Below are 25,817 nucleotides of genomic sequence, written 5' to 3'. Positions count from 1 at the left end.
GGAGCAGCTCTGGGTGTGGTCACTTGCACAAATGGAGTCTGGGCTTCAGCCCTTCAAGTGCTCCCTGCTCCACCCTGTACTCTGGCCCCACCCAAAGAGGCTGGAGTCGGAGGAGCTCCCCTCCCCAGCGCCCCCTCCCCAGCGCCCCCTCCCTGGCCCCGCCCCCCCCAACTTGTTCAGCCCTGATTTAGGACTATTTTCCTGACGCGTAAGAGGAACCACGTCACTCCCAAAAGTGTCCCTCTCTGAGGCACTGTATGGCCCACAAGTGCCTCTTGGAACTGGTCCTCAGCTCCTGCTTCCATATTCCAGGGCCTAGAATTCCATAGTTAGAGTCATTCTTCTACTAAAAGGCTGAGAAGGTTGTCCCATCAGGACCAGGACTATTAGCCCTTAGCCCAGCCTGAAAGAGCAGAGTCCAAACAGACATGTCCGCAGCCCTCTGGGACTACGGAACATCTTAGCACCTCCTCCAGCGATGAATAGGAACCACTAGAGTAGAGATCACACCCAGATGCTGGGGTGAGAGGACCAAGGAAGGGGACCAGGGGAGGCCTGACCTGACCTCCTAGGGGTCCTCTACCTTCTGAGGCCACAGCTGTTCCTGAGCTTTGTTTTAGGTCAGCTCCCCTCCAACCCCCTTCCCACTCCCCCCCCCCCCACCAGCCTTTGCTCTCTTTGTGAATCTTCGCTGGTTTCGCCGTTGGTTATGGGGGCCCTTACCCGCCACATTTGCATGAAGGCTCCCTTGGGAGCAAGATGTGGGACCTCCCCTAGTCAGTTCTCACAGTGCTCTGGGCCCGAGTTCAGGTGGAGGCACCAAGTCCTGTCACTCCGTTCCAGGCAACTCCATGTGCTGGGGTGTCTTCACTGTCACCCCGATGATGGTTGTTACCTTCCTCCTCAGCAGTGAGTGGCTTCTCTCTGTGCTCAGCCTCTCTCTCTCTCTCTCTCTCTCTCTCTCTCTCTCTCTCTCTCTCTCTCTTTGTTGTTGTTTGGTTTTTGTTGTTGTTGTTGTTGTTGTTTCAAGACAGGGTTTTTTTGTGTAGCCCTGGCTGTCCTGGATCTCGCTCTGTAGACCAGGCTGGCCTCAAACACACAGAGATCCGCCTGCCTCTGCCCCCCAGTGCTGGGATTAAAGGAGTGCACCGCCACTACCCCACTCAGTCTCCCATTCTTGAAAGCTAGATCTGTAAGCCAATAGCAAAAAGCAAATCCATTGTAAAAAGGCACAATCCAGGTGTCTTCTCTGCTTCCTCCTGCTCTCTGAAGACCAAAACAACTTCTGGGCTTTGGGTGTTGCTCAGTTGGTAGTCTTTGCCTGATGTGCACAAAGCCCTGGGTTTGACCCCCAACACCAGATAAGCCAGGCATGGCAGAGCACACCTGTAATTCTCGCATTCATGAGGGCGGGGCATTAATATTACCCATGAGTTTGAGGCCATCCAGAGGTGGTTCCTAAGGAGACCCTATGGTGAAAAAAAAAAAAAAAAAAACCTTAAAGAAAACAGAAAAACCTTCCTTGAAGCTCTAAGGTAGGGTAAGAGAGACTGACCTCCTGGTCCCCTGGGTGCCACTTACCTCCCACCAGCTATAAGTACAGTTTAGCCCTGTGATATTCTCCCTGAAAAATATCTTCCTAGTGAACATTACCTGAAATGCAGAGCTCAAGACTGCGGTAGAAGATGTACAATGAAACAGTGCTTCTCTCTTTCCTACCTCACTGTCTGCTCACTCCTCTCCCTGTATCTTCTGCAATGTTAAGTCTTTTCCTGGGCCTGGCAGGGCCGTTCTGCGACTCCCAGAATGTGTCCTTAATCATCACAAGACTCCAAAAAATGAAGACCCACTTTATTTATTTGGAGGCGACAGAACCCAGTTCATGAGGCATAGTCTTTTTATTGCTGCATCCTTTCCTTGCAGCTTTGTCTAATACCTCGGATCAGAGATTTTGAAAGAGACTTTACTGGTCAGAATGAAGAGTTTAGTCAGTAAAGGAGCTTGCCACTAAGCCCAAGGACCAGAGTAGGATCTCTGGAATCCACCTGGTGGGAGGAGAGAACTGATGCCCCCAAGTCATCACACAGAAATAAAAAATAAGCTAATCCATGTAAGAAAGAGGTGTGAGGAGGGAGATTTCACTGAACTCGGGAGGTGGGGGAAAAATACCTGTGACATACATGTGCTCTGCTTTCTTATTTCTTCATGGGGGGCGGAGGGGAGACTAGTCTCGGTTTTCACCCAGATAACTGTTAGGGCGGCTACAATGGCCATTGGAAGGACTACACCCTTCAGTCATCCAACCCATCCATTCAGGGAGGAACCCTGAAGAACTAAAGAAGGGGAGATGCACACTGACTTGTGGGTGGGGAGCAAGTGCTGCTTCGGGGAGCCTTACACCTGGCTTCAGACCCCAGCTCTCTCACTTGTTTGCCAGCTAGAAAACTCTGTGGACCCCTCCGAACCTTAGCTTTCTTACAAAGAGAAGTGGGTATTTAGGTTTGCCTCATTCCTGGGGAGCCTGGGGAGAGATGAGCTCATGGCTGTAGAGCTGGATAAGTAGCCCATTTGCAGGGGCTGGATCACATTAACTGTACCTTCTCCCATGGTGTTGGGTTGCCAGATAAAACACAGAATTTGCGTTTTATCAGTTAAATTTGAATTTCTGATAAATTAGTAGGGTGTTTCAAGCATGTCACAGATATTGGGAGTGCTGGGTTTTTGTTTTGTTTTGTTTTTCATTCTTTTAAAAAACATTATTGGATATCAACCCAGGGCCTTGCACATGATAGATAAATACTCTATCTTATACGCTCAGATCCCTTATGTGTTTATCTGGTAAATTTAGCAACCCCACCGTGAAGATGTACACTACGCATATGGCCTGGCCTCCAGGAACTGAGGCTAGGCTTCAGGCTCTAGAACCCCAGGGATCATAAGAAGAGACCTGAACTTCTCAAGTCAAGACCAGTCTTGAACTTTTTGACCCACTTCAACTAAGGGATAATGATATGATTCCAGGGTGGGACTGGGGAACATGATCCACCACCCCAGCAATGAGACTCCACAGTGAACAGGAAGCCCAAGGGAACCTGCCTTTTCCAAGCTTACTTCCAGGCAACAAGAGCCCTCTGGGTAAGCACTGAGAGTTGAAGTAGAGCAATGTGGAATGCAGTCAGATTGACTTGAGTTGTTTTAAAAGAATCTTGGCCCGGTCAGACCACATACCAACCAGCAGCTTTTGGATTTCCTTAACTCACCTCTCTTCCCCTTTACCTCAACTTCCCTTGGCCCTAAACCCTTCTCTCCCTAGGTCTTTCAGATACCAGACCTCAGAAATCTGCTCTCTCCTCTATGGTCTCCAGAAAATTGTAGTTTCTCTCATCCTCCCTGCTCCCCGCATCTTCGAAAAATTCCAGGAACACTGGATTTCTTCTGGGAAGGCAAACCCAAATGAAACCCAATATTCAATGATGTCCATGGCAGCCATGAACATGTTCCATTACTGCTGCTGCATGCACACACATGCATGTATGTATAAGTACCTATTTGCAAAGAGATACATGGGATTCCCTCTAGGCTTTGGTGTCCCCATTCCCATCCCCAAGATCATGCATGGACGCGTCCTGTCAAATGAATTCTGTAGTGAGAGCAAGTGAGTCATCCTGGCTGTGTGCTCAGATGGGACCTGAGGCTGAAACACAGTAAGATGTGATGTGTGGGGGTCAGGGAATGAGGACAAGAGAAGGGACCACACACAGGAGGGGAGCCAGGCATGCATACAGGGAGCAGGTCTTAGCTGGGAGGGCAGGGTGTGAAGCTCTGCCTTGGGGTCTGGGAAGAGAGGTGGTAGGACCTCGTTGTCTCATACTCCAGCACCTGTAACCAGAGTGCTTCTTTCCATGCTTCTCTTCTAGCTTGAGTGTGGATCCGTGGTTATTTGTTGTGACCAGTGGCCTGGTTACTTGAGGAGGCCTTAACATGGATAGTCCATGTTCACCTTTGACTCGGTCATTTTCTACCAGGCGGGCCCAGGGGTGATGGCTGCAATTCGGGGAAGTTGCTAATGTAAGAGCATGTCTTATATTAGTTTCCTGTCACTCTAACAAATATTTGGGGAAAAAAAATTACCTATAAAGAAAGGATTGTGTTTCAGCTCACAGTGGTGAAGGTTCTAGCCCGTAGCTGACTGGCCCCACTGGTTTGGTTTTGTGACAAGACATCATGGTGGAAACACATGGCAGAGCAAAGCCATTCAGCTCGTGGCCTGGTCCCTTTCATGGGCATGCCTCCAGTGACCCCTCCCTCTAGGGGAAGTCTTATAAAGTTTCTAGTGCCACCCACTAGTGCCAAGCTGAAGACAAGACTATAATGGATGAACCTTTGAGGGTCCAAACTACAGCAGGTTCTGAGGTGTATTTATCCCTTCCCTAATAGGGAATCGTAGGACTCTCTGAGAACATTCAGGGCAGAAATGAGCAGGTGCCTAGGGAACAAGGTAGCCCATCTTGCCCTTTTGACATAGATAGCAAAGGCTGTAAGTCCTCAGCCGACAGTCCAGGGTTGGAGATATGTGATGGGAAATGGAAGCAAGGGCGATGAGTGGAGGCCAACCTACAATACCTGGAGAAGACTGACAGGCAAGACCAAATTCCATCCATTTGATTCAGGGCCGAGCTTAAACATAGGAAATGGTTCTGCTTTTTCAGGAAATCTATCTTTGGGACAGTCTGACTTATCAGGAAATAATAGAGGGACCTGAAGCCTGGTGAGGGGTCCTTCCCAGGGTGCTAAAATGTCAGAACTTTATTATCATTGGGCAACTCTAGTTTCATATTAAGATAAAGTCAGAAACAGAATGTTGTGTCAGGACAGAGGGAAGAGGGAAATCCCAGATAGGGATGTAAACGGAGGCTTTTCTCTGTCCCACTCTGTCCTGCAGCCACTTCCAAATAATCAGTCAGAGGCTTATAGTAATTATAAATGCTCAGCCAGTAGCTCAGGCTTATTACTAACTAGCTCTTGCATTTAGATTAACCCATGATTCTCATCTATGTTTAGCCACATGGCTTGTCACCTTTTCCCAGTACAGCATTCTCATCTTGCTTCCTCTGCATCTGGCTGGCAACTCCTGACTCCACCCTTCTTCTTCCCTTCCTTAGTTTTGTTTTTACACCTAACCTTATCCTGCCTGGCTATTAGCCAAACAGCTTGTTTATTAAACCAATCACAGCAATAAATCTTCACAGTGTACAGAAGGATCAATCCACAGCATAGGGACTCTATTTTTTAGGGTCTTTTAGAAATAGACTTTGAAGATAGAGACTGGCATACATATTAGCCCTACCTCATTTCTCTCTAGTATTCTCACACAAAGCCATGTCTTTTAGGTAATCTTAAATAGTAGATAGATACCACCCAACCTTGGTATATAAGCTCTGAGGATTACCATCTGTTGGGTGTCAAGAGTAGGCCAAGCCTGGGTTATCAGTGATGGCAGCTTCCCTCTGAGGTGGGGCCGGCCCTCCATAAATGACCCTCGGCCACAGGGCTGACTTTCTAGATCCATCCACTCAAGTCTCAGTAGCCAGGAGGGGTAGCTCCAGGTCCTGTGCTCATTCATTTATCCCTATACTTTCTTCTGCTTGACATGGAGGAATTGAACTGTCCCCATGGGTTTCTTATGTATTCTCGGGTGGCTACATACCAGTTAAGACCACCCCCACCCTCTCTACCACCTTCCTGAGGTAGGAACACAGTTTGAGGTCTTGAGCCTGGGAAAGGGTCCAAGGAGGTGGCACTAGTGGAGGCCAGCTGGACAACAACACCCCCTCAACACCCCCCCACCCCCGTGACACAGGGAGAAGTTCCTTCAGCAGGGAGGGGCTGAGGAAACCATGGAGTGAAGGGCGGGGGTCTGAAGTCAGAGCTGGGCCTCCCTTTCCAGCTGTGGACCATAAGCCGGGTTCGGGCTGTGGCTTTCTTGTTTGTGTGACAGGGAGGCAGCAGGTGTGTAGTCACCGTCCAGGTGCCAGGTTATATGGGTGGTAGTGAACATAGGCATAGCTAACTGGAAACATAGAAGGGGCTGCCATTCTTGGCTATGTGGGAATCAGTTATAGCTGGAGATTGGGAATGAGCCTCCCATGTTCATTTATACTCCGTTCCCCTGCATACGTCAACGCAGTCTTCAAGTACACCTCCAGACTTTCAAGATAAAATCATGTCTGAAGAAAGTGAGACAAAAGGAAATTAAAGAAATATTTGATGAAGCCAGGGGTGTGCTTAACACTGGAAACATGTCATACATCTGTATGCTTACCTCTGCACTTCCTGGGGACAACACAAGAGGGAAGCAGGTCCCAAAGCATGAGTTTCAGTGTCTAGTAGATTAGAACAAGTCAGTCACTAAGAGGAATCAGGGCCACTCTGGGAGCCGTGCATCTCACACAGATGGTGGAGATGGTGGAGACTGCTTCTCAGCGACATTCTACATGGTCCTTGGCTGATCTGCCGAGGGCCCACCTCAACTGCTAGAGGGAGTGATGCACCAGAAAGTTCGCTTCCCATTTGAAGCCTCAGGCACACACGGCCATTGCTTTCTGGTCTCATCCTCTCTGGAAGTGGAGACTCTCCCCTTTAGGAAGCAGGTGCTGTGCTCCTTGGTGGGGACAGAGGGGCCGGAGCCTATCCTTCATGAGGCTGAGTGAGTGGGGGCCCTTTAGTTGCTTCTGCCTTAAGTTGCACGACTGTGCATAGCACACACGGAAGGCGCCTGTGAGCTGGCCTTGTGAACGTGCAGGTCCCACAAACAGGACCCATACTCTGAGACAGTAGGGCAAGCTGTGGCTTTGCTGGCCTGGTGCCTGCTGCTCCTGTGAGCTTGCTCCTCTCCCCTTGCCTCTGTAGCCTCTGTCTGACTCATGCACACCCTGGCTTACAAGTCTTGTCAGCTTTCTGCTGCTCTCATGGTGCCCTGGGGGTGCTCTAGCTGTTTCTGCTGCACCTCCCTCTGTCTCTGCCTTCTCTAATCCCAAACTCCCAAGAGGAAGACCTGATCTGACCCATGCATTCTTTGTGTGCTGAGCCACACAGGAACCCTTCAGTCAACAGATGGGTGTCTGTGGAACAAGCGCCATTCTGATGCCAGTTTGACGTTGTGAGGTCGAGGGCATGTCTGGTATGCCCTCCCCCATGGCAAGGCTGAGATGGCAGTGTCCCTTAGCAGATGCCCTGGGCATGGGTTCTGGACATGTCTAGCGCTTTGGACACCGGACTTTAGTGGATTTTGGTCCTTCTCTAATCTGCTCTCTCCTTGGGCATTTGCAGGCTAGATGTGGATTTCCAATTCCCACCTTTGCTCGAGCACTTAATTCATGAAATGGGATTGTGAAGACGGACACTACCAAGGGCTTCCGCCCAACTTTTGCTCTGTGGATGATGGGTGACAATAGACCCTCAGACCATCTTAGGCCCATGGAATTTCTCAACATCCGCCTGGAAGACAACCTACAGCCCTGCCCGGGGACACGTCCAAATGAAATACGTGGTCCTCCAGGCCCTTCTGAGCCTTGCCAAGAAGGCTCCTGGCCCTTTGACCCGCCTGAATCCACCAGGGCTGATGCTCATCATGGTGGCTGTGGTGTGGAGCCCGCTCACCTGGGAAACTACTCTTTCCAGGGGGAGGCCAAGCAGACTCCAGCATCACTGCAGCCAGCGGGGGACCACTGCTCTCTGGGGAGTCCGCGGCAGAACCAGAGCTCATCCACCCAGGTGGTGTTCTGGGCTGGCATCCTGCAGGCCCAGATGTGTGTCCTGGACCTGGAGGAGGAGCTGGAGAAAACGGAGAGACTCGAGGCAGAACTTAGGTGCTGCATCCCCCCACCCTCTAAGGACTTCCTTGGTGATGTGGGCCTGAGCCCCAGCCTGCCCAAGGAGGATGAAGACTCTGGAGATGACAGCAGTGAGCCTGAGGAGGAAAACCAGACCTGGCCTCGGGGACACCTGCCAGGCTCCTCCCCAGAGTGGGGTGCTGAGGAGGACAGCATCTTCTTTGACAATCCACTCTTCCTGGAGAGCCCTGGCTCAGATACCAGTACTGAAGGAGAATGCTTTTCCTGGGGGTACCCAGATTCCCACCCAGATATGAAGCGCCATAGCCCTCAAGCCCTAGATTCTCCACTCCCAGAAGGCACAGGGCTCTGGAGACCAGGAAGTGAGCTGGATTTGGGGAGCAACACTGGTGGTCACAGTGGGTGTGCCACCCCTCCATTCCCTGTGCCCTCCTATAAGCTTCACCCCTGCTTGGCCTTAGGGTCCACTGACGGGGCTCCCACAGTACCTCCTGATCAGGAGGGGGAGGTAAGTTGGCTGAGGAAGCCAGCTGAGGGCTGTGCTGGAGACATGGCAGGGAGGGTCTTCCTCAGGGGGCCCAGGCCCAGGACACTGTGCAGAAGGTAGAGTTTGGGGAGAAATCTCAGGTGAGAGAACACCAAACTGACCAGTGTGTTTGCAGCCTGTGAGACGGCTCAGTGCTAAAAATGTTTCCTGTGCCAGCTCGGGGACCTGAGAGCCCGTGTAAAAGCTGGGTGTGGCAAAGGGCACCTATAACCCAACACCAAAGGGAAGAGTGTGAAGACAGGATCCCAGGATCTCAGTGGCCAGCTGGTCTAGCCAAATGGCAAGGCCCAGGTTTAGTAAGAGATACTCCATCTGAAAAAAATAAGGCAAAGAGCAACAGAGGAGGACACTAACATCAACCTCTGTCTTCTACATGGCGGACATGCTCACTTGAAAGCACCACAGAGAGAGACAGGAGACATGGACATAGACAGACACACACAGAGGCACATAGAAATAAATGCCTCTGGACACACACACACATAGATAGATACATAGACACACACACACACACACACACACACACACACACACACACACACACTTGCTCTCTCTCTTTCACACACACACACACACAGAGGGATATGGACATAAACAGACACACATAGAGGCACATAGAAATAAATGCCTCTGGACACACATAGACACACACACACACTCTCTCTCGCTCTCTCTCTCTCTCTCTCTCACACACACACACACACACACAGAGGGGCGGGGGACATGGACATAAGCAGACACACACAGAGGCACATAGAAATAAATGCCTCTGGACACACATAGACACACAGACACACATATAGATACATAGACACATTCTCTCTCTCTCTCTCTCTCTCTCTCTCTCACACACACACACACACACACACACACACACACTCACACATACACACAAAGATCGACTCATACACACAAAGATAGACTTTGAATAATGAGAAATGTTATCAGTACAATAATGTCATTTGGAACACAGATGCAATTAAGTCCAGGTGTCTCCATGTCACCAGCTTCAAGGAGCTAAGTCTGGGTGACTGGCTTAGGGAACAGGTAGCCCCTCCCTTCACGGCATTCCAAGCCATCCTGAGGTCCTCCCTCCTAGCTCCCAGGCATCGCCAGCTGTCACTGAGCAGCCTAAGATGACCTTTGTCCCTAACAGAGAGCTGTGTATTTTAGGAGACTTTTCCTCTCTTTGGAGAGGTTTCAACATCTTGTTACTTTTAGCTCGGGATCCTTCGTTTGCCTGTTGTGCAGGGTCAGTAGATCAGACCCTATGGCAATGGCATAGGAGCCTTGGTATAAGCAGGGTTTGTCATAAGTTATTCAAGGCTGTCAGGGGATTTCCTAGAAATTCTCTGCTTTAGAGATAAGGGGAACTCAAGATGGCAGAGAAGGCTAGAACCTTCTAATCTCCCCACTCTCAAAAGAACAATGACCATCAGAGGACGGCCGTCCTTGGGAGATGCCTTGTCTCAGGACCTCCCTCCAAGGCTCTCAGTCCTTAGAGAGAAGCCTGGGAACTCCGCCCAGGAGTGGGTGGGCATCATCCTTCCTATAACACCCCATCTGGGGGTGGGGGCAGCCACACATCTGGGGGTGGGGCCATCTGAGCAACCTGTGAGGAGGAAAGGTCTTCCAGGGAGTGGGGAAGGGCCTGGAACAATTTTGTGGGCAAACCAAGGGTCCCTTTCTTTCAGACTTTCCTGGAAGATGCTCTTAGCCCTGGCTCACCTAAGGCACCCTCTGTGGACCATGAGTTGATCCAGGAATCAGATAACTTCGGATTTGACCTGAGTTCTGCCACCACACATCCTGTGCAGCCTTGGGCAAGTGTCTTCCACTCTGTGCCTTCCCTTCTCCATCTGTGAAGCACTCTGACCCCACTGGTTTACAGGGCTCCTATGGTGTGGTGCCTCTCCCATCCACAGCTCCTCATCTGTACAGTATTGATGTATCCAACTCTTATTAAATAAGAAACACAGAAACAATGCAAAAGAGAAAGCCGAGAGGTCAGAGCTCAGAGCCAAAATCTCACCCTTCCGCCTGCGGTGTCCCAGCCTCCCGAATCAGAGCCCTATTTCCTGTCTGTTCATCTATTTAAAGAGACAGAACAAGCCACAGCTATCTCACCTCACCAGTTCCTCAGCTGGTCCTGTTTCCTCAGACTGGAAGCTTCTGTGTCCTCATCCCAATAGCTCTCAGCTGAACTGTGTTGCTCCAAAGCCTGAAAGCTTAACCAGCCAAATGCTTCTAGTTTCTGGTCCTCACGCCTTATATATCTTTTTGCTTTCTATCACCACTCCCTGGGATTAAAGGCTGGTTTTCTGGGATTAAAGGAGTGTGTCACCACCATGCTTGGCTATTTCCAATGTGGCCTTGAACTCACAGAGATCCAGAGGGATTTCTATCTCTGGAATGCTAGGACTAAAGGCGTGTGCCACCACCGCCACACTCTTGCTATGGCTCTAATAGCTCTGACCCCCGGGCAACTTTATTTATTAACATACAATCAAAATCACATTTCAGTATAATTAGATTACCACCACAGTACAGCAGTACTGAGACTATTGTCCCTGGGTTCTGGGAGGAAGGGCTTCTAGGAGGTGGGGAGTCTTCCGTGTAGTCTTGACATCATTCATTTTAGCTCTTTCCATCCTTTTCTCTTCATTCCTCCTGCCTTCAGCTCTCCCAGACCCCCCAGAGCCTCTCTGACCTGACTCCACCCACACATGAGGTCCTGCAGACAGAAGATCCTTCCTGGCCCCAGGAGCCTCTTATCTCCCAGAATGGAGGTGAGATCCAATGTGGGGATCTGGGAAACAGAGTGGTGGGAGGCTTTGGGATTCAGAGCGGAGACAAAAGTCCTTGTTGGATTCATTATACTGTGTTGGAGACAGACATGCTTAGGATTAATTCTTCTGTGCCTTCATAGGTAAAATGAGCTTTCCAATACTTATAGAATGAAGGGCTATATACAGGGCACAGCATTTCTCATGTCTGGGTCTTACTGGCTCAGCAAAAGTCCTGAACCCTGAGCTGTCTGGGGACTGGATCCTGGGAGCTGCCACCAGACAGACTAGGAGAGATCACTGTCTGCAGCAGAATGGGACATCCCGCCCAGTTCCAGGGAGGTTCCCAAGGGAAGGAGGTCTGGGGACAGCAGCCAGCTGTTTACCTGTCTCCAGACCCAAGTGTGCTCATTCCTGCCATTCCTCAGGTGAGAGGGATGCTGGCTGTTTCCAGGAGCCCATGCCCTGCACCTCGGCCCCCTGGGGGAGCCAAGCCTCTTCGCTGGAGCCCAGCTGCCCAGAATCCCAGGACAGAGGCTCTGGCCCCAGGTCCAGCCAGGTGTCTTCCCAAGAGGGCAGTCCACAAGTCGAGCTCCACAGCCCCAAGTGGCCACAAGATGCCTCACACCCTTTGCTCCTGGAGAAGGATGAATCAGAGTTAAGTTCTCTGAAGAAAGAAGAGACAGAGGAAGCCCCAAACCTAAGACAGGAGGCAGAGTGTGCAGATCCAGCCAGGACTGAGGAAGCTTCAGCTACCTGGCACCGTGTTCGCTTGACTTCTGCAGAAGGGTGAGTCTCAGGCCAGCTGGCTCCTGGGCTCTTAATTGTCTTGTGATAAGAATATCCTGGTTTGGTGGAGCCTGAGAGAAGCACGTTGAATTGAAGGTGGTAATGCTTACTTCAGTCTCCATGACCACGTTACATGGATTATATAGGATTACACAAGTTCACTTTCAGAAGACTGGAATGCTTAAAAGCACACAGAGCAGAGAGTTACAGAGAGTCAAGGCTCAAACATGCAAAAGCAGAATCATTAGTGTCCCCAGCCAGGCACCAGGAGAGGAAGAAGGGAAGAAGTCTGGGGGACCTGACTAGAGCCCTGTGAAGGCTTGGAGGATTGTAGGGTACGAGCTAGTGGGTAGGGATTACAGATGGTTTCTGAACTTAACATTAATGGAAAACGTTCGCTAACGCGTCTGGGCCCAGACGCTAAATGAGATCTCAGCAAGGGGAGACGTGACTGGGACAGGGATACTATGTCCTGGAGCCCATGACAGGACTTGTGTAACCTCAGAACTGTAGCCGTAGGTAGGAACAGGTCCACAAGGAAGGCTGCTGAGGTGACTGCCTGCCCCAGCGTACTACTTCAAGGCTTTCAGCCCTTCTGAGTCTACATGGGGACAGGGTTTTTCTTCTGGATGGCTAAATAGGGGTCATACTAAGAGAAGCCAGTCGGGGTTCAGACCATGAGCCTAATGGTGTGGCAACCTCAGGGTGAACCCTGCTCCCATTTCAGGACCTGTGGTGGCACTAGAATGTCAGTTGGTGTCACAATCAGAAAAACCATCCTTTTCATAAATCTGAAAGCCTTGTTGCCCCGGAGCCTCTCGGAGGCTGGGTAACCACGGAAGACTTGGAATCTGGAAAGGGAGGCTCATTGTACCAAAGATGAAAGCAAATCCAGCCCCAGGCCAAAGCTAGTCAGTTCACCTGAAATGGCAACCTTTCAGAGGAAATGAAGGCAAAAGCAGGTATAACTGGGACTTTACCTGGGTAAATGCTGCCTACCAGATATGGTATAAATAAAATTAATATTGTATTTAACAGCATGTAGGAATTTTGATTTCCCTGGTCCTCACTCATTTGTACTTGACTTTTCATGGTGAGAGCATGACGACATTTTTAAACTATAGCTTTATGGAGCCATAACTCATATAGCATATGATTCACTGATTTAAAGTATGCAATTCTACATTATATAGTGTTTTCCTCCCAACATGCCTTCCCATCTAGACATAGTTTTAACAACAATACTATTGGCGAGGTCATTTGTTGTATCGTATTTTAGGGCTTTCTTGACGGGTTTATCCAGATGATCCTCTTTAGACGTGACGAGTGACGAGCTGTTTTTATTGCCTCATCTTCAGCGCTCAGCGGCCTTGCCCTTCCCCTAGTCAGTGGTTCTCTTGTGGTTCCTACTGACTTCTAGGGCTGCTGTTGTGGACCTCATGAGATCCTGGTGTTTGGAAGTTCAGTTTCCAGTGACTCTCTGCTGTATTTATGTTCTGTTTGTGCTGATGTTGTATTTATTACTGAGGTCTGGGATGTTTAGGAGGCTTGGGAAGCAGGGAGTTACCAGCGAAGCTCCGACCCGCTGACCCACTTGTTGGTGTGAAGGAGGCTGTTGGGTGAATTCCAACGATCAGCCATTTCTCAGTGATTGTCTTCAAGTGAGCCTACCTGTTCAGCTCCCTAGGTGGAAACTTAGATAATGAATATGTGAGTAGCTGCAATACCTGACATCTGGTTGTAAGCTTTCAGGGGAACAGGAGTTGGGATTGGGAATCTTAGTTTAGGTGTTCTCCATGGTGTGGTTTGCCTGGGTCTGTCTGTGTGTGCCTATCAAATAGGTCACCAGCCAGTCTTATAGAAAGAGCTGTGAGGCAGGGAAAGGGCACATCAGAAACCTCCTCTGACCTCCTCCAGTTTTTGACATTCCTAAAGCCAGACTGACTCCTTGTTCTCAACCTGACCCTCACACCCTACATCCTCTGTGGCTCTAGAACTAAGAGTTGGGTATGGGGCTGAGGCTGGGGCATAGAGGCATGAGGATGGCTGCAGATAAATAAATAATCCTACCTGTCTTAAGTTGGGGTTTCTAGTGCTGCGACAAAACACCATGACCAAAGAAACTTGGGGAGGAAAGGGTTTAATCGGCTAACACTTCAGCATTGCTGTTCATCACTGAAGGAAGTCAGGACAGGAACTCAAACAGGGCAGGGTCCTGGAGGCAGGAGCTGATGCAGAAGCCATGAAGGGGTACTGTTTACTGCCCTGTTTCCATGGTTCTGCTCAGCCTGCTTTCTTATAGAACCCAAGACCACCAGTCCAGGGATGGCACCACCCATCATGGTCTGGGCCCTTCCCCACCAATCACTAATTAAGAAAATGTCTTATAGCTGGATTTTTTTTTTTTAATGCCGAATGCCGTTTATTGAAGGAGGGAGGAGGTCTTAAATACAGGCTTACAGCACAATGGGAGAACCCCAGAGGGCAGAAGTTCACTACCGATGTTTTACAATCTTTTATAGCTGGATCTTACGGAGGAATTTTCTCAATTGAGGTTCCCTCCTTTCAAATGACAATAGCTTGTGTCAAGTTGACATAAAACTAGCCAGGACAGCACCTCATCTAGGGTGGACAACACACCACTGAGGTCCTCACAAGGCTCCACCTGCCACTCAAGATGAGATAAGCTTGAGACATCTTTGTGGCTTACCTGGGGAAATGGCCCACCAGCTTGGCTCCAATCCCGTGGGTCTTGTTTCAGTACCTCTTCTCTGAGATCTCCTGGTCCCAGCCCAACCCGACACAACTATGACCCTATCTCTCCATGCGGAGGACCTGGGTTCAGCTTCTTCAGACCCCACCATTCCAAGGCCCAAGAGTCGTAGTTCTAACTCTGAACTCTGGCCACTTCTTCCTATGGCCTTGGAGGACACTTGATGTGCATGTCCACACAATGGATTTTTCTGAGGACACCACTGGATTTTTCTAGGCTTCCAGAGAGCCCCACACCCCAAGCTCAATCTCCAGAGGAAGGCTGGAGGCCATCATCTAGAGACAAGATGGCTAATAACATCGGAAATGACAAGGGGGCCTGGGACCTAGCCTTGCGCCTCTATCACCTGAATGGTTTCCGGAAGTCTGAAGTGGCTGCCCACCTACGCAAGAAGTAAGGAGCTTTTGAGACACAAGGGTAAGGCAGGACAGGAGGGAGCTAGCCATAGGCTTCCTCCACTGGCCACCTCCCTCTGGCCTTTCCCTGACCAATATCCGCTTTGTTTCCCTCCAGCCTTATCATTACCTCTCATCCCTTTAGCTCCATCCTGGCTCCTCCCCATCCCATCTCATCTCCCCACCCCCGTTCTTGGCCAGCTCTGCTTCTTCTCAGTCTCACCTAAAACTCCTGACTCCTCCCCCTTGCCCACCTCAGACTCCATGTGGCCTATCACAGGTAATGTTGACCCAAGTATCAGGAGGAGGCTAGCCATTCTTGGGACTTGGCACCTAGCCTGGTTGTACTTTTCTCTTATTCGACTCTGGCCACCCTGGGTCCCCTCTGCAGCTCAGCCCGATCCCCAGCACATTTTTTATCTCCATTGCCCTCTGCAGCAATGACTTCAGCAGGGCTGTGGCTGAGGCGTACTTGTCCTTCTTCCAGTTCGAAGGCCAGAGCCTGGACCGAGCCCTCCGGTAAGGCCTTCTGGCCCTCTGAGGGGGCAGGAGTTGGGTGTGGGGGTGGTTAGGGACAGCTGCAGGGCAGTAGTTCCAAGCTCCCGGGGTGTGTGGCTCTGTTTAATCCTGGCTTTCTTGGGCAGGGGGTTCCTCCAGGCCCTGGTGCTCAGTGGAGAGACTCAGGAGCGGGAACGAATTCTCTACCAGTTTTCCAAACGCTTCCATTACTGCAATCCTGGGGCCTTCCCCTCAGTAGGTATGGAGGGTGGGGCGAGGGGGGGGGCAGAAGGATTTTGGGGGTGGCATAGAAATAGCCCGTGTTTACTCGGGGTTCATTGGGCAGCAGCTGCTGGGAGTGTGTTGGGGCTCTAGAGAAATGGGGGGAGTCACCCTTAGTGTGGGCAGAAGCCACAGAAGTCTAGATTCCAATGAGCTTTGTACTTGCCTCTCTTGGGGACAGATTCTATACACACCTTGACCTGCGCGATTATGCTCCTTAACACAGACCTGCATGGCCAGGTAAGGAGTGGGAAACACATAGAGAACTGATGTGGGGGTCTGGGTGGAGGACTATGGCATGGTGATGAGGGGAAGAATGGACCAGAGGCTGGGAATATGTCAGGGCAGGGCCCTGGAGTTCCCCAGTGACCACCTAGGGATATGTTCTCTCAGGGTGGGGTGTTCAAACTGTCTTACTTCTCCATGGCCACAGAATATTGGAAAGAGCATGAGCTGCCAGGAATTCATAACCAACCTGAATGGACTACAGGATGGCAAGAACTTCCCCAAGGAGCTGCTAAAGGTAGGGCTCCTTACAAGGCCGGGACCCTCTCTGTCTTCTCTGTCTGCAGCCTGAAACTCTAGCTCCAAGGGGAAATGAGAGCTCAGACATGGCTTGGGTGAAAGGTCCTTATGAGGACAAGGTTTGCCTGTGTGTCCCTGTCTGGTAGTATCAGGGGGATCCTGGGATTTGTTGGCTCTGCAAGTGGACATCCCTGGACCTACAGAACCACACTCTATGCATCTGAAATTGTCCTGTTACATTCTCAGAGGATTGTTATCCCTTTGAAGTCTGACAAGTGCTGACGGATTGAATGAATGTATGAGACACAAAGGTCCATGTAAGGAAAATCCTGCTCTCAGGTTTGGGAACTGGGTGTTCCTAGTTTGAGTCCTAGTCTTGAGCAGAATGCCCCTGGGTCAACTCAAGTTGCTTCGGAGAGAAGTGACCATCTTACATTATCGGGGCTAGAAAGATGGCTCAGCGGTTAAGAGCATCTGGCTGCTCTTCCAGAGGTCCTGAGTTCAATTCCCAGCAACCACATGGTGTCTCACAGTGTCATCATCAAGATAATGAAAGCTGTCAGGAGCCATGCATGCACTCTGCCTGGCTCACACGTGTTTCACAAGCAGCTGTACCACTGGCTCTTTCATCTGCTTAGTGATCATTTCTCGGACATTTCCTGTGTTCCAAGTTACCTGGCCAGGAACATCAAGGGCTATAAAAGCAAGCAAGATGCATCACTCCAAAGTTCTAACTCAGCATTCATTCATTCATTCATTCATTCATTCATTCATTTACCAATTATGCATTGTGTGAGTGTTGTTCAGCCAAGTTCCTTCTCTGTCGGAACAGTATGTGAGTGAGTCATGTTCTCTCTCAAAGGACTAGTTTAGAATGTACTAAGCGTGTGCAGGGAAGAGCCTTGGCTGCTTTAATATCTTTATGTCTCCAGTACCCAGCACAGGGATGGATGGGTGGATGGATGGATAAATGGATCGTGAATGCTTGCCTGTTCGGGAGAAAGACAACTATGATGGGGTAGAGGGAAGAGGTAGTACGGGTGCCCATAGATGTCTGCCAACAAAATGAATACAGGTACCATAGGCCCTCCACTCACCTCTGTGCCTCTGTTCCAGGCCCTCTACTGGTCGATCCGGAGTGAGAAGCTCGAGTGGGCTGTGTAAGTGAGAGCTCCTCTTCCCCTCTGCTTCCTGCCCTTCGTTCCTGCCTCTGAACCCATGTACTCACTGTTGTCCACCTGACAACTGGACAAGTTCAGGGGCCTACCCAGTCCTCCTTCTGAGTGGGTGCTGCCAGAGGCAGGAGGCTGGGCCAGTTCGGGGGAGGGCAGAGGAACCTGGGCACGCCTGGAGAAGCCAGAGCTGGTGAGGGGTGGGTGCTGCAGTGCTACCCAGGGGTTGATAAGTTGGCTTTTGATGAGATTTTCCTCCAGGAGGTTCCTCATAGATTCCTCCCCAGTAAGAGATGGTGCTGAGTCCCCAAGAGGCAGAGGTACTTGTCCCACCAACCTTCCCACCCTGATTCTCTGCCATCCAGAGATGAAGAGGATGCAGCCAGACCTGAGAAGGACCAGCCCTCTCCCTCAGCTGGCAAGATAAGCAGTCCCTTCCTCCAGATGGCTCAGGACCCCACAGTGCCCACCTATAAGCAGGGCATCCTGGCTCGGAAGATGCACCACGATGCTGATGGCAAGAAGAGTGAGTGTCCGCTGCCTGGGAGCGGTGGTGTACGTAGGGAGAGCTCGGCTTGGGGACCGTGCCCTGTGTTGTGGGCAGAGAAGAACGAGGGACCTGTGTTCCTTTCCTGAATGGTAACTGAATGCCGAGATAAAATAGGTCTGGCTGTTCCTAGGCCCCCCTGTGGTAAGGCAAAGACTAGACAAGCAGCACATTAGTGCCTCCAGTGGAGGTGGGGGGAGGAGCATGCTGAGTATGGGGCAGGGGAGGGAGAGGTGTTTGAGGTTTGCTTCTGAGAACTAGCTACGGAGACAAGCCTAAGGGGGGGGGGGTGCTGGCAAATGATGGCATTTGAAAGGAACCTTGTAAAAATAAGAGGGTGTGAATGTTTGCATTGTCTGAGCACATCCTTTACAGAGCAAAGAGCACTGCAGAATCCACTCAGAAAGGGAAAGGTGGGTTACAAAATCGGCCATAATCGACATCTGGGGCTCATTCCTGGGGCAGTTGAAAGCTCTTGACTAGAGCAGAGATCACTATAGTAGAACCACAGATTAAACGCTATGTAGTGGCTAACACTTAATGGGACTCCCGAGGATAACCACAGGAAATCAGGCCTCCCTCTGGCCAAGCAGCTACAAGGCCAGAATGAGGAAATTAGGCCAAGAGAGAAAGGGGGATTGGTGCTCCAAGGGCTCCCCCGTGCTCCCTGAGTGGGTAAACCATTACACTTTGTCGGAAGGGCTGAGTAGAATTGCTTATTCCTAAGTTTGTGCACCTGGGGTCTGGGGCGAGCTGGTCTTCATGAACATCCACTTGTCTGCCAGCCGTTCTCTGGTTTTGTTTGTGTGTGTGGAGCCTTTAGATGTCTGTTTTGATCGTACGTGTTTTCCTGTGTTGGTGTGCTCTCTGTGGTCACGTGCCTCCTTGTGAGGGTGTAAGGGGTGTGCGCCAGGACTCTGCGCATACTTGGGTTGAGTCTATCTGGATGCAGTGCCACCACCCACCTTTGTGTCTTCCCTTGGGACAGCGCCATGGGGCAAGCGAGGCTGGAAGATGTTCCACACCTTACTGAAAGGGATGGTTCTCTACTTCCTGAAGGTAGGAAGGGAGTCAACAGCACAAATTATTGACTTCCCAGGGCTGGGGTGAGGAAGGCAGGGACGAGGGATAGAAAAGTACTTTGTAGCCTGGGAATGGGATCTTAGGACACTAGTTACAGAGGCTTTAGAAGTGTAAAGCCGAGGGCAGCATCATTCTGGATGCATGCCAATTGTTACGGTGCTGTTTAGAACCCAGCTAATGGGGCCAAGGAGAGGTCCAGGGCTGTGGGGTGGCTGGGCAGCTGATAACCTCACTGAGCCCCTGTGTCTGGCGGCAGGGAGAGGGCCACTGGCAGGATGGCCAGAGTTTGGTGGGACATCTCGTGGATGAGCCCGTGGGGGTGCACCACTCGCTAGCAAGCCCAGCCACCCACTATACCAAGAAGCCCCATGTCTTCCAGCTTCGGACTGCAGACTGGCGTCTCTACCTCTTCCAGGCACCGTGAGTCCCTACAGTGGGAGACGGGCGGCAAGGTCTCGGTGCCCCTGACAGTGTTTATTGGTCCCAACCCTGATGAGAGCTGCGACCTCCACCAGGAAACCTTAAAGTTCTGTGCGGGGACAGGTCCTGGGAATGCAGACAGAATGTGTGAGCAACCTGACTCACCCTCTTCCTTGTATGTTAACAGAAGATTCTAGAATGTCACCAGCGACTGTTTTGGACATTTGATATATATATAAACTCTGTTGCCATCCTGGTTTTTCCTCTGGCCGACAAAATTCAGTCACCCCCCCTACACCTCACCCCCACTAAAGCTGGGCTTCTGGTTTGGGGAGGCAAGAGAGGTGGGGGGGGAGGGGAGGGCAGATGTAGGACTGGCGAACCCCTGGGGACACGTGACTTCTTTCGCCTGCAGTACTGCCAAGGAAATGGCCTCCTGGATTGCACGCATCAACCTGGCAGCCGCCACACACTCCGCACCCCCCTTTCCAGCCGCAGTGGGCTCCCAGCGTAGATTCGTGAGGCCCATCCTGCCCATGAACCCGGCCCAGAGCTCCCTGGTACTGCCTCGCCTTGCCAACCTGGGGCGGGGGGGGGGGCACAGGGAGGGCAGAAGTGGGTGTGGGGATGACAGGGGGTAAGTGCAGAGGTGGAGGTGGGAATGGGAGTGGGAGGGCCTGAACAGTCGCCCATCAGGAGGAGGACCCATCAGGAGGAGGCAGGCGGTGGTCCTAGTGGAGCGCTAGGCTTGCCAGACTGCTCAAACTGGATCGGAAGTTCGAGAGAGGCAGGGAGCAGGGAGCGAGCAGTAGATGGGTCAGCTTCTCCTTCACCTTCCTCTCCCAGGAGGAGCAGCATCGATCCCACGAGAACTGCCTGGATGCTGCCTCCGATGACCTGTTGGATTTGCAGAGGAACCTGCCCGATCGACGCGGCCGCAGCCGCGAGCTGGAGGAGTACCGCTTGCGGAAGGAGTATCTGGAGCATGAGGTGAGCAGCTTTGTGTCTTCTGGCTGCCCTGGCCAGCCCGCCTGTTGGCTGGACCCTCTGCCGCCCTCTCCTGGCTGCCGCTGTCCCAGAAACCAGGAAGACTGGTTTAGGGGCACATCAGCATGCAGGGGTAGACATAAAGTGACTGGGGTCTGTGAGCACTAAAGACCTTTTGCCTTTCATCCCAAGAACACTTACAGGATACTTTATCCTCTAAGGAGTATATATAGCTTTTCCTATGATGAAGGAAAAACTGTATTACTGAATTATCCCTTCTATTACCTACCTAATGCTTTGATTGCCTGCATGGATTATCTCAATTAACAGTAAGTTTCCTGCTCATGCCTACCTGGCCCCTTACGTAGTCCACTCTCTGCCCAGCCCTTTGTAATATTGATTGTTTTCATGGTGATGACTGCCCCACTTCCCAGAGGTCTTTGGGTAAGGTAAGGACCCGGCTTGTCCCCATCACAACCCATCTGGACCCTTTATCTGCTGACCAACTCAGCCTTTATAAAGCACATAAAAATAATTCATACCCAGCTAAACCCCCCCCCAGGGCAGGGTCCAGTGGGGTTGTGAACTGGGAATGATATTCTAGATTCAGGGCCTTAAGAGTATTAGCAGTTGAGGGCCATCAGCATCATGTTCCCCAGGTGGCAGTTGTTCAGAAGCATGGTTAGACCCCAGTGGGTTCATTCCATGTAGATGCTTAAGAGCTGTGCAGAACTCTTAGGGCATCCCTCTACCACCATAGCTTCAAACACCCGGGAGCTGCCCTTAGGAGTTGGGATTGTGCTAAAGTGTCTGGTTATGTGTTCCAGAAAACTCGGTACGAGACATACGTGCAGCTTCTGGTGTCCCGCCTACACTTTCCTCTGGCGGACCTGGCTCTGTGGGAAGATCAAGTTGGGAAGGAAACTGAAGGCCCTCGGGAGCTGAAGCCCAGCCTGAAGAAGTCCCACTCCAGCCCATCGCTGCACCAGGATGAGGCCCCCACCACGGCCAAGGTGAAACGCAACATCTCAGAGCGCAGAACATACCGCAAGATCATTCCCAAGAGAAACCGCAATCCGTTGTGAAGCCATCGTCCTCTCATGGACACTGACTCCAGCCCTGGGGTAGACTTGAAATGAAACCTGGTGAAGGGTGAGGCACCGTCCTTTCTGTGATGAAGGATGGGGCTCATTTCCCTGTGAACTCCATTCTCTGGCTCTCTAGAACTTTCTTAAGCCTGCCATACTTGCTCACTGTCCCCCATGGCAGCTCCCTCCATCACTGACCATTGAAGAGGAAGGCTGAGTGAGGACTTGGTTCCACTTGCAGAGTTTGTCCCATGTGCTCCATCCCCTAAAACACAGAGCCATTTCGTTCCCTGGGCACGTGTGGGCCTGGGTTTCTGGGAGGTAGCCTGAGGCAGTCTAGCCAGGATGGTCACATCACTGGAAATGGTCTTGTTTTGAATCAGGTGACCTAGTCGGGGAGAGTGCCAGCAGGATAGGGCAGGACATCTTGGGAATTCCTAACCAGCGTTCTGTGACCCCGAGCAGGGTGACTCCAGCACTGCCCACTAGAGGGCAGCCTTCTAACAGGAGCCTGGGCAGGTTAAAGGCCCAGGGAGGCTGTGGGGCTCCAGGCTTCTGATCTTCAGGCTGCTTTGTCCTCCAATCAGCCGATGATGCCTCCGGGGCAGATGGGAGGGCTGCATGCCCAATTGTTAATCAACAGAGCAGAGCTTGTGGCCGCGCCAGGCCACTCAGTAGGAATGGGGGCCTCTCGAGCTCTGTGGAGAACTCTTGGAACAAGGAGCCTTTGTTTTCTGAGAGCATTGAGGGTGGCTCTTCAAGGGTGGACCACTGTGGAGGGCGAGGGGGTGAAAGGGTGGTGACAGTTCTCCCTGGGAGTCTGCCTGGTGGAGACCGGAGACCTGGGTTCTCAACCAGACTTGGGGCACTGCTTTCTGCGGCTCCGGCCCCCACCCTCGATGCCCCGCAAAGCTGCATTCCTGGTGTCAGGACCTCTTTCTCATTCCCAGGGCAGCTCCCAGGGATTTGCTGCCTTGCCTTGGGAAACCCCCTTGTACTTCTTTTTGGCTTCTTCCCAGGTATGCCTGTTCTCCAGGGGAGGTTCTGGAGACTCAGGGACTTAGGGCTGTGCCTGTAGGGAGGAGACCGGGCTCCGGGAGCAGCCACCATTGTCTCTGTTCAGCCATGTGTGCAAAGAAGTTTCTGGCCAACCGGGCCTCTGCTGCCCACCCTCTGACTGACACGTTGCCTCTCCTGCCTTCCTGCTGGGCCGTGTGTCCTCCCTTCCAATAATGCTTGTAACAACTCTGAGGGCTTGGAGCTCCACAACGTGGGGCTGGTCCTTAGCGGTCATGGCAGGGAGTCTCTGGCCAGGGCCTGGGGCTGGCCCATGCACCCAATGGGTGTGCAATAAATAGAGCCTATCAAAGAAGTGTGTGTGTAAGTGTGTAAGAAAGGGGGGAGTCAGGTAGCCAGGGCTAACTACAGTGTGGCGGCTGCATCTTCCTTTGCCCCCATGTGATAGTGTGTTTGTGTATGTGTATAGATTGCTCCATGTGTTCGTGTGTGTGTGTGTGTGTGTGTGTGTGTGTGTGTGTGTGTGTGTACCCCAGTCACATGGTTAAAACCTGATGAAGCTGAGAAACATTTTCCACCCACTCAGTTTTTTTCACTTTACAGATGCTGTATGGCCAGTACTAAGGGATTTGAAATAAACGAAATGTCCCTGACCCCGTGAGTTAGCAGTCTTGACCACTGCTTCCCAGCTGTCAGTATTAAGATAAATGTTATTTTTCTGGAGAAGCATCTATTCCTCTTCCTGCCTCATGACCAGAGATCTTTGACTCAGTAGACCAGTCAAGTGGATGTGCATACATGTTTGAAACATCTAAAGCAGCTCTGAGATCTAGCAGATGTTAACAGCCACACAAGGGTGCAACTATCTCATTGTATTGAGGAGAACACTTAGCATGGGTAGGTATGACATGGCCCAGGACTAGTACAAGCTAAGTGGGTACAAGTGAGTTCTTTGAGCTCATTAAACATTCGGCCTGATTTCTAATACCAGAATAAAAGGTAAAGGTTTGTTCACATCATGTGTGACGCTTCAACACTCCTTTGCTCATGTAGAACATCCATTTCCTTTGGAGCTGGGAGACTGGCTGCCTGGATCCACCAGGTCAATGATGCCTGGCAGTCAACCTGGACAGTCTGCAGAGTTGGAGCTGTTGATTGTTGGGCTGCAACTCTAAGATGTGGCCACTGGAGGGCAAGCACGCACCACCCAGTCACTGAGCAAGCCAGGTGCTAGGCTAAGGAGCCCTGCTTAAGAAGGAAGTCTGCTTTGGGCCATCTCATTAACCAGAATCTCCCATGTGTTCAAACTTACAGTGGCCCAAGCAAGCTCCGGGCTCCCACTATCTGGGGAAACCTATCCCAGGCAAAGGCTTGAGGGACTGGTATTTTTCTGCAAAGAGGAAGACTTTCTGCGTCTTTGTTGGATGTAGCTAAGGACTCCCCACAGGCTGTGCCTGATTGTCAGAACAGTGAGAACTGAGTGAGCCCAGCCCACAATCCAGGGATGTGCGGGCCTGCTTCCCACCCATGCACTGTGTGGGCCTTCTCCTCCAGGAAGAAGGGGACAGGCAGAAGCTCCTAGTGATGAATGCAGCTCCTGTGGGGTCATGATGAACTCCAGCCCTTCTTCCATGTAAGGTAGCTCAGTCCCTGGGGGCCTGGAACTACTGTATGGCCCAGGATGATGCTGGTGGAACCTCTTCCTGGTTCTCGGGTCTCTGCTCTGACAGCTTTCCGTAAGGGACATTCATTTGTTGTCAGGCAGCATGGAAAATAAAAAAAAAAAAAATTAAAAAAAAAAAAACCACTGGCCTAAGGCCTGAGTCCTCTCCATTTAGGGTCTCAATGGCTCGTACAACTAGAGACAAGGGGGGGCTGTGTGGGAGTTGAAAGTAGAAGGTCAGAATAAAAGGGCCAAGGGAAATGGGGCTGTCGGAGGGCGCCGAGTCTGGATCAGAAGGGCTTGAATACAGGCCAGGAGTGTGGCTTTTGTGCAGCGCACTGTTTAAGCAGGGGAGTGCTAGGCACGTGGCTTGCTTACAGAGGGATGAGCCAGGCATGGTGGCTCATCCCTGTAATCCCAGCACTTGGGAGGCTGATAGAGGAGGATTACCATGAGTTCCAGGCCAGCTACATAGTTTCTGGACCACATAATAAGTTCCAGGCTAGCCTGAGCTTCATTTGTCTCAAACGAAGCAAAAACAAAGATTAGGTGAATAAGTTAGGCCAATGGGAGCCACACCATGGTCCTATTTTTACAACTTTTATGTACATCTAAATTACTTCATATAAATTTTAAAAATGTAAAAGAAAAGGATAAAATATAAAGACAGTGGTCTACAGTCTTGGAACAACCTGGCCTTCCCAACCCACCCTAGGCCAGTCTTCCTAATGCCCTGTCTACATTGCTACCTAACAACACCTCTGCCTCCAGCTGTTTGGGCTGCCAGCGTGCCTCGCCATCTTACCGGCTCACTCATTCACCTGCTCTCCTTTTCTCCTCCGAAGAAAGGATGGTGCTTGGATGCTGGGATTACAAGGCCAGCATGGACTTTTCTCCTCCTTCAGGAGGCCCACTTTCTACCTAGCCCATTGTCTTACCTGACAGACACCTTCCAGCGTCACCAACAGGATGAAAAGGCCATCAGAAGCCTTCATTGGACTGTGTTGCTTCCAGTGGCTGACACTGGTTTTCCTTCTGAACTCCCAAGATGGCTGGGCCTCACCAGCTGCCTGATTCCCATTTCTACCTGGCTCTCTTCCTTCCTTCCTTCCTTCCTTCCTTCCTTCCTTCCTTCCTTCCTTCCTTCCTTCTTCCTTCCTTCTTTCTCTCCTTCCTTCCCTCCTTCTTTCTGTCCTTCCTTCTTTCTCTCCTTCCTTCCTTCCCTCCTTCTTTCTCTCCTTCCTTCTTTCCTTCCTTCCTTCCCTAGCCCCAGCCCTCTGAAACACCCATGAAGACTGTTGGTAATCTTCAGTCATCAAATACACTGTCTTCTCAGCTTTCATCCAAACTCACACCAAGCAACCTTTGACCCTGTAGACCACATGATCTGTG

General features: G+C 51.1%; 1 protein-coding gene across 5 annotated transcripts in view; it reads left to right on the top strand.

The window, feature by feature from the left end:
- The window catches only part of Psd4 (pleckstrin and Sec7 domain containing 4), a 39,793-nt gene extending 16,017 nt beyond the window's left edge, over positions 1-23,776 (top strand). For all 5 annotated transcript variants that reach the window (XM_028868680.2, XM_037204726.1, XM_037204725.1 and 2 more), the window contains 16 exons: positions 7,330-8,361; positions 10,095-10,223; positions 11,081-11,189; positions 11,615-11,975; positions 14,965-15,141; positions 15,582-15,662; positions 15,788-15,900; positions 16,105-16,163; positions 16,357-16,446; positions 17,565-17,608; positions 17,986-18,146; positions 19,156-19,226; positions 19,507-19,670; positions 20,086-20,230; positions 20,517-20,660; positions 21,485-23,776. In XM_028868680.2, coding sequence (XP_028724513.1) covers positions 7,438-8,361; positions 10,095-10,223; positions 11,081-11,189; positions 11,615-11,975; positions 14,965-15,141; positions 15,582-15,662; positions 15,788-15,900; positions 16,105-16,163; positions 16,357-16,446; positions 17,565-17,608; positions 17,986-18,146; positions 19,156-19,226; positions 19,507-19,670; positions 20,086-20,230; positions 20,517-20,660; positions 21,485-21,742 — 3,030 coding nt within the window. In that variant the 5' untranslated portion in view covers positions 7,330-7,437 and the 3' untranslated portion in view covers positions 21,743-23,776. The remainder of the gene's footprint in view (positions 1-7,329; positions 8,362-10,094; positions 10,224-11,080; positions 11,190-11,614; positions 11,976-14,964; positions 15,142-15,581; positions 15,663-15,787; positions 15,901-16,104; positions 16,164-16,356; positions 16,447-17,564; positions 17,609-17,985; positions 18,147-19,155; positions 19,227-19,506; positions 19,671-20,085; positions 20,231-20,516; positions 20,661-21,484) is intronic.
- Positions 23,777-25,817: the final 2,041 nt, after the last annotated feature.

Source organism: Peromyscus leucopus, chromosome 4 (genome assembly GCF_004664715.2).
Source record: "Peromyscus leucopus breed LL Stock chromosome 4, UCI_PerLeu_2.1, whole genome shotgun sequence".
Lineage (NCBI taxonomy): Eukaryota > Metazoa > Chordata > Mammalia > Rodentia > Cricetidae > Peromyscus > Peromyscus leucopus.
The sequence above is the reverse complement of the archived record's forward strand: the minus strand, read 5'-3'. Positions and strand labels throughout refer to the sequence as shown.